An 8,203-nucleotide genomic window follows, 5' to 3' on the forward strand; every position below is an offset into this window, starting at 1 on the left:
ATTTCACTAATGTTTTCAAAACAACAAACAAGTTATTGACAAGTGGCTAGTCTCTACCTGTAAGAGGTGATGGTGATCCAACTGGTGTTGATGGATTCGATGGAAAACTACTGCTGGTATGATCAGGAGAATAAATCTAACAACAGACAAAAGAGATTATATGTTAATATCTGTCATAACACACAATTTTAAAAATGGCTATCAGAATTCCTTTTCATGCTTTTAACTCTTGATGCTGGACTGATTAAAAAAACAAAAATCAACTTGATCCTTCAATCATGGCTCTGCTTGATTACACTCAAGGCTCTAAAAATGTCCAGAGCACTTTCAATCTCAAGCAGATGTCAAAATAAGCACAACCTGTACTTGACAGCGACACAAGTATAACTCATCTTGCTTCCACTTTAACAGCAGCAGAAATCACAGCCTGTTTATCACTGAAGGGGAGCAATATACATAAGAATTAACAGCACACAGATAATTATAACAAACAAAGCTTCAGGAAAATGCAGATGAATAATGACTTCCCAAACTTTAGAGAGAGAAAAGATGTTAGCAGTCAACACATCATCTTCTAAACATTAATCCTTCACAAGAGTAAACACCAAGAAAGCATTCAGCTCTAGTTACTGTTGGTACCCATCAAACGAAAACTAGCTGGAATTTTGTTGCCCTTGCTATATACTGCAGCACATACTGGTTTTTTCTCTCGTATTTCTATATTGATTGTTCCCTTGAGATACTAAATCTCTATTTGCAACAATTCATTCTTCGTTATTAATATAATTAAAAAGCCTTTATAAAACCAGAAGACGTAATGCTTAAAACTTTAATTAAAACTTAAAATTTCAAGATTATTGGAAAATTCATTTTGTGAAGGGAACTGAATAGGTTTACAGACTGTGGGCTTTAGAACACATTCTGATAGGTTATCAGTTCAAACCTGTTTTACTTGAGCAGCAATCAGGATTTGTTAGTCATCAGATGGCAATTAAAAAAAAATAAATCTTCACTGGCAGCTTGGTTGATGTCTCTTCACACAGTCAATATGACATTTCAGCATTTATTTGACAATAAGCTGGGACTTGGTTAAGTTGCATATTGTATTTTTTGAACAGACAAAACCAGGATCTGGCAAGACCACAAGCTCCCTTCCTGATCTATCATATTTTTTCTTTAGGAAAGACCATCGGCTCCCTAACAGAAATACCTCCTCCTTTTCACACATGTTAAGAAAAAAACATACTTAAAAGAACAAACTAGTCTGACTGCAGGAAAATAATGCATCGTACATCAGTATAAAAATAAATCTCAGGTGTCAGTACGAGAACTGTAGAGAGTTCCAGACAGATAAAATACAGAAAATTAAAAGGGTGTCCAAACAAAGGCCGTGAAGTTTCCTTTGAAACTTTTTTTCCCCAGCGCTCTACCTGCCAGTTTTATTTTGCTGTGTTTTTTAAGGAGGAAAACCTACATTACACCAAGGCCAGAACCAAAGCATGAGGTCAGACCTCATTCTGCATGCAGCCCTTGGCCGCTGCGCTGTTAAATGACCAATGATGAACAACCCTGACACCTTCTGCCAGGCTTAAACGGTAACATGACTCATTTTACTGCAACAAATGAGACTCCTCCTCCTATCAGTCATGGTCCATTCCAGTCAGCGGGGTGCCAATATGCCAGGGTCTAATGAAAAGGCTCTTAGACAAAAGCTGCACAATTGAGAGCCTGCAGAGCCAAACCTCAGAGCTGTTAGTCCAATTTTTTAAACACTACAGTGTACATTTCAGTTAGGCTTTGTTATGCTAATGTTATTGAGTCTAAAGCAACAAAGAAACTTAATTCATGAATTACTTTCAGAAGTCAACTTCCCTACATTTTCTTTTCTTTTGTGAGGGGACCAGTGGCTATTTAACTACCAAGACCGTAAAGAGACCATACAAAGGCCTTTACCCTAGTTCCGAGGTAGGAATCAAAACATAAGTTATCACAAAGAGGTCTGATATAATCAACGAAGTTAAACAGTCCTCCTGTTTGATCTCCTCTAAATTAAAGACCAAGTGTTTTGATTTGGCATTAGGCAATGAAATAAACCAGATGTTTCTCCTGCCATATAACCCTCCATGGGCACAATCTTAAAGGGTTATTGTTTGGCAAACGTTCAGGGAAACACATTAGAAATGGCACGAATACCCAGATTTTCTTTTCCTTCTATCTATACTAGTTCATTATCCAAACTAATGCATAATCCACAGGGCTTTGGGAACTTTGTGTAAATACTTTCATGTACAATTCTCTTTCTTGCCTACCCTGAGATTAAGACCACAATTATCCAGGCTTAAACCTAAAATAAAAGAACCTTTGCAAATGTATTATCTGGCCTTACATGTTTAATCACATACTATTCTGTACGGTCTTTAATACCTAAACTGAAGAACAAATGTCGTATCCTCTGATGTTTCGCACATGAAAGGCCTATTGTGAGATGTACATCAACAGAATCTTAGAACAGAAATTCCTCTCAACAGTTGGAGCAGTAGCATTTAAAATCCTAAGAGAAAGGCATATAGCATCATCTTAGTTGAGGAAAAAAAGAAAAGTCAAGACAATCGCAGTATGTAATTAAAACTTTGTTCAAATGGAAAAATATCCTCGGTTTACCAGCCATGAAAATTCATGTGTGCCAGCTTCACCTTCAGGAGAGACCACTTCCCTCCACGGCTGCGCGTGGTGCTCCTCGTCGAGAGAGCACACGAAGCGTGCAGGGTGCGCGCGTGTTGCAGGGTGCGGGGGAAGCAGATGGATGAGGCGAGGGATTTGAAGTGTGCAGACTATGGCATGCACTGATAGAGCAGATGGAATGCATCACCATCAGCTATGACAGAAATGATTTATGGAATGACCTGGCTGCTCCTGCCAAGCAACAACATGGGATGACAGAAACAAGTTTCTATGACAACCAGAGCCCACCCACCAGTTAAGATTAAACATTTCTGCCCTCACTTCCACTCACAATATATTTAGAGTTTTTCCTCAAAACATCAGCCTGTTTTTTTTCAGCTAGTTACTTGGGCAAAAATACCTGAAAGGACGAGACAGTAATTTAAAAAGGGAAAGCAGTGGAAAACGTCATGAAGTCCTGCAGGTCTACTGGCCAGCGCGTCCAATTTACAACAGAAATTTTGCTCAGGCTGCCGAGAGCAGACATCCTAATACACGCACAGCACAGCCATGACGAGCCTGAAGTATGCAAGCATCACTACTTCTAGGAGTCAAAAGGATCCCAGGTCTCCTCTGATAGGTCTCAAGCAGACAAAAAGAGAGTGTTCAACTGCCCTCTGGACTTGTGAATTGTTATCTCCTTGCTGAATCCCCCAAAGCAGCAGGGACAACATTTTTCTCCTCAAAGGCAGGCGGGTCAGAGTTCTCCTACCCAATATGGACATTAGAGGCATTATCAGATCTGGTAATCTTTTAACATATGACCCTCTGAGGGATGCAAGGCTAACAGGATCTGCACGAATATGCACATTCGCATTCACTGGTATGAGGTGAGGGTTGCAGAATCCAACCCAGGAACCATCTTTCAGGGCTGCAAAGTAGTCATTTCTATCTCTTAAATCAGACTGAGCTTCCCTATTTGCTACGTACAAGAAATACAAAGTGCTCCTGACATCAAAATTTCTGCTCTACTGTACCAATTACTGTTTCATAAAAAGTACATCTGATTGTATTAATGCAAAAATAATTGCTGCATGCGTGCATATGCAAACAGAGCTTACAGTAGACTGAAGATACTTGCAATGTTTTACATTATCTGTATTATTCCAACAAGAGCTAAAACTTCATGCATATACAGAATTTTAAAGGCTGTTCCATAAATTATAGCTATACAACGCAGCATTCATAACCTCTTAGTTTTATAAGGCCACTGAGAAAACATTTTAAACCTTGAGGCAGGATCTGTTCTAAGAGTAATGTTAAAAATATTTGACTTTAACTAGAACATTACCAGAAAAAAGTCAAACCGTACTCTAAACACCTCCCTGAACTGTTATCTGCCCTTGTTTTTCTGATCATTTGAAAAAAGTCAGAATGAGTCTTCTACAAATAACAGCATTTTCCACTTGCTTTTCTATATGCATTTGTCTAGTATATGACATAGTAGCATTGTACATTATCTTAACTTGACATATGAAAACAACTGATTTGATATTATAAAATGAATGAACACATAAATAATGGATGTCAAGATCAAAACACGTCTTTCAGATCTGAATATTCTAAGTGCTACTTACAGATGCCAATGCCTTTCCAAGTGCATCACCTGTCTGTGAGCTTCCAGCACCATTTCCTCTGTTTCCTGTAATGTGGAAAGCAAACCAACACTTATTTTTAAAGCTGAAATTCTAGTTACTTTTATTATTTTACTCATCATGTACAACTGAGCAACCACTTTTTAAATGGATATTCTGAGGAAGTCAGTGTCAACAGAATCAGTTCTCATTATACTAAAAAATTTAATTAAAACAATTAGATTTAAATTTAGATGCTCTCCTCTTTAAACTCAAACACAGTAACACTGTCATAACTTAAGGGACCAACAAGTGAAAGCAGTTAGATAAAAGACTGAATTATTTCCTAAGATCACACACTAATTTTAAATGAAACGAGAAAAGAAAATCAAAATATTTTATTATTGAGGCTCATTTCTGAACTGTTATCCTTGAAGTGCTGCACGTTTCATTAATTCTTAAAGCCAAATTCACTGAATAGTTCCTTGTGTGTCTCTTTGCTCTCCCCTGCTCTAATTCCCTGTTCTGTGCTCTCATCTTTATTCTAGAAAATCCCCGAAAAGCTCTTATCCACCAAGCTTTTTGTCACCCCTGCTCTTAGCTGCACGTCAGCAGCTTTGTGTGCCCTTTTGCTCCACACACCATCAAGCCAAGAGCAGGTCTGAAGTCCTGCCAATTGGAAACACAGAAAGGATCTGAATCCTCTGAAATACCAGCTTTACTGTAGAAGTGAGAGAGAGCCCGTTAGAACTGAATCTCCCTTCTCCAATTATCAACATCTAATGCCAAAGGGAAAATATTTAGTGTGCATATAAGCCATTCTGATCAGAAATCCAAATCATGTAACACTTGCTGTTTCAAGTTTCTGGCAAACTTGGATTTTTCCAGCCTCCATTTCCCATGCAGATTCATGAACTGGGTTCTGCTTAAAAATCTCAGTTTCCAAATCAAAGCCAATACAGTAAAACTAACTGAATTCCACTTACTTAAAATGAAGTTTGGATCACATTGAACTGACAAGGGTCACCTACAAATTGTAACTTAAGATGTGCAAATACATGCAAGGAACTGACGATTATCCTGCATTTCACACGTCCTAGGTAAGCTCAGAAGAGACTAAACCAGCCACCATAGCGGCTGCTCAGTAATCTCTAAATCAGTTACGAGAGGAATTTACGAGGCAGTTTATCAAGCTCCCCTAAGAAATAGTCTTTCTGCCTCTCTCTGGCACAGTACGCTGGTAATACAGCAGCTCTGAAAACTCTTAACACCAGAACTACCTGTATGAGTGTGTACACATACTAAAGCGCAGAAGTAGAATTGCCATTAAGTTAGATGGATACAACCTCCTGAGCACAGGTGTAGCTGTGAAGGCAAGTAAACCAGGAAGTCTTAAGCTGACTGCAAAACATTTTGCCTCATCTCAGCTGTGCTGAGGACAGAAATGTCACAGCAGAGCGATATCCCTGATCTACAAGCTTCCCATAAATTAAATCTTACTAATTTTGTGTGTCATGCAGCTCTGAATTTCATTTTCTTGTAAAATTAAAAAACAAAACAAAACAAAACAAAACCAAAACAAAACAGGAAGAACTTTTTACCCAGAATATTATCTGATCCATTGACAGGTGGAGTGTGTGAGGCAGCTACATAAGGAGAACTGCTGGTACTGCCACGATGGAAGCTAGACATTGGAGGAAGACTGGCATTTATATCCGTAGGTGAGACTGAATGCGGGGGATAGCTCTAGAGAGAAAAGAAACAGACATAAGACATTAAGTAGTCTTTAAATAAACGATATTTTCAGATACCAAATATAAAACATTCAGCTCTTTAATAAAGAAAGGAACCCATCCATCCTCTGAACAGACCCCTATACAGCCACAGGTTTTTATTTATACAACAGACATAAATGAAAGGAAATGAACACAGTAAGTTTGTGATTTTCTGACAACTGGTTTTTTAAATGACATACCCGAGTGGCAAAGGAGAATTGAATTCTTGTAAATCAGATCTCCATAGACAAGTACAAAAACATTCACCTGCGTTGCGTATCTTACCAAACGGTCATGTGTATGCAGGCCACCATAACTGCTGGACTGGGACATGTGGGAAGAGGAGCCTCCCAGCATCCCGCCGTAGCCGGGCTGGCTCATGCCATTGGATGAACTCCAGAGGTCAGAAGAATTGTGGGTCCCATCTTTTTTTATTATTTTTTTAAATAAAAAAGAAAAACAGAAAAACACATTTAATGAAGAAGAGTACTGAATTCTAGTTTCCTTTACAAAATTATTTTTCAAAGAATACAGAATTTAGCTACTCAGACTAGCATCAGCAGGGAAATGGCGAGCAGTTTACACTGCATCTTCTATTTCCATGCCACCACACTGTAGCTATATTTATAAAAAAACCCAAAAAAACAACAGAGGCTTTATAGCTGAAATACAATCCAACCACAGCTGAGAAAATACCAAGTACTTCTGCTAATTACACAGACCTTCAGTAAGGCCAGATTTATATCAAGAGGGCTGATAAAAATTCCAGAGTGAAAGAAATAATAATAAAGGGGGTGGAGGTAAGAGAATTTTGACTAAGCAGAACTCATCATAAACACAGAGTGCAAAACATCTATTAACCTAAAAAAAGCAAGGTCTAAAATACCTTAGTACCATAAAAAATTAAAACCTCGTCATAACAGCGGATTTAAGTAACTTAAATGACTACATTACATAAGCCTTAAACCTGCATGTCAGTGCAGTTCTCCTTCTGCAGCACAAGCTGAAGTGCTCTGTAAATCCCATATCGACAGCCTATGCTTTCAATATGCTCCAAAACCTCATCGGACAACAGTACAAGCTAATTGTATGATGTGAGGCTGAGGAAATGAATTCTGGTCTCGTTTCGTTCAACGCAAACCCCTTCTTTTCTTGGTATGCTGGATATACAAGCATTTGAGAACTTAAGACTGTTAGCTGATATTGCACAGTTGAATTCCAGCACAGTCAAGAAGGCCTCACCTCATTTTTCTCTATCACTCCAGTGTGCTGCTCTGAAGCCCCTACAAATCAAAGGATGGGGGATTCTGTCCATCTGGCCTAGTGTATAATCCCCTTAAATTTCAGTCAGCAATTAACGTCATGAGAAAAACTTTAAATCAACAGACAGCTCCCTTCATCTAACTGTTCTAAAAGTATATAAAACCTAACCGCAGGTTCTAGCCCACATGTTACATTTATGTTACATTCATTCAGTACAACAGCTGCTGGCTGCAGGTTTCTACCTAAAGGACAAGTGACATCTATCCATATAAAGTCATTTTACCCACCTTGCATAAAGAAAGTGCTAGCAAACATACTGCTTGGTGGCTTAGGAGACGGGTAACTTGGAGATTCTCTGTTGAAATCATCAGAACTCGGAGATGGTGCATACACCTAAATATTGGAGAACAATAAAAGCAAGTTAGCAAAGTTTGGGTGTCATGCATTAAAAAGCCCTTATGAGCATACAGACACAGATAAAAAGTACAAATAAAAAAGAACAGTGTAGCAAGCTGCAGCATTTGTTGCCCTTGTTTTATTTGCTTTTTAGCAAGTTGCCACAGTACAGAGGAACTACAGTAGAATGATCCTAACAACACACTTTCTGGTGTGCCAACTCAGCCAGGTGGCCTGATAAAAGCCTGAATGCTGATTTTGCTTTCTAAGTGCATGACTCGCACAGACTTGTTGCTCAAGATAAAAAAAAACCAAGATAAAACAACTGGGCCCCAAACAACTTTTATTTTACAACAACTGTATGTCTGTTTGAATATTTAATTAGCTGGCATACCAACAATCAGAAAGGAAAAGAACATCCAGTAACAAATGGAAAGATTTTAAAGCAACCACTGTATCACCCATTCAGAAACG

At 38.5% G+C, this 8,203-nt stretch overlaps 1 protein-coding gene across 2 annotated transcripts in view; it reads right to left on the reverse strand.

The window, feature by feature from the left end:
- The window catches only part of TCF12 (transcription factor 12), a 30,008-nt gene extending 22,288 nt beyond the window's left edge, over positions 1–7,720 (reverse strand). For both annotated transcript variants that reach the window (XM_009877425.1, XM_009877426.1), the window contains exons 1-5: positions 7,621–7,720; positions 6,356–6,495; positions 5,897–6,041; positions 4,299–4,363; positions 58–136 (exon numbers count right to left, since the gene is read on the reverse strand). In XM_009877425.1, coding sequence (XP_009875727.1) covers positions 58–136; positions 4,299–4,363; positions 5,897–6,041; positions 6,356–6,495; positions 7,621–7,648 — 457 coding nt within the window. In that variant the 5' untranslated portion in view covers positions 7,649–7,720. The remainder of the gene's footprint in view (positions 1–57; positions 137–4,298; positions 4,364–5,896; positions 6,042–6,355; positions 6,496–7,620) is intronic.
- Positions 7,721–8,203: the final 483 nt, after the last annotated feature.

This window comes from Apaloderma vittatum, unplaced genomic scaffold, assembly GCF_000703405.1.
Source record: "Apaloderma vittatum isolate BGI_N311 unplaced genomic scaffold, ASM70340v1 scaffold45059, whole genome shotgun sequence".
NCBI lineage: Eukaryota > Metazoa > Chordata > Aves > Trogoniformes > Trogonidae > Apaloderma > Apaloderma vittatum.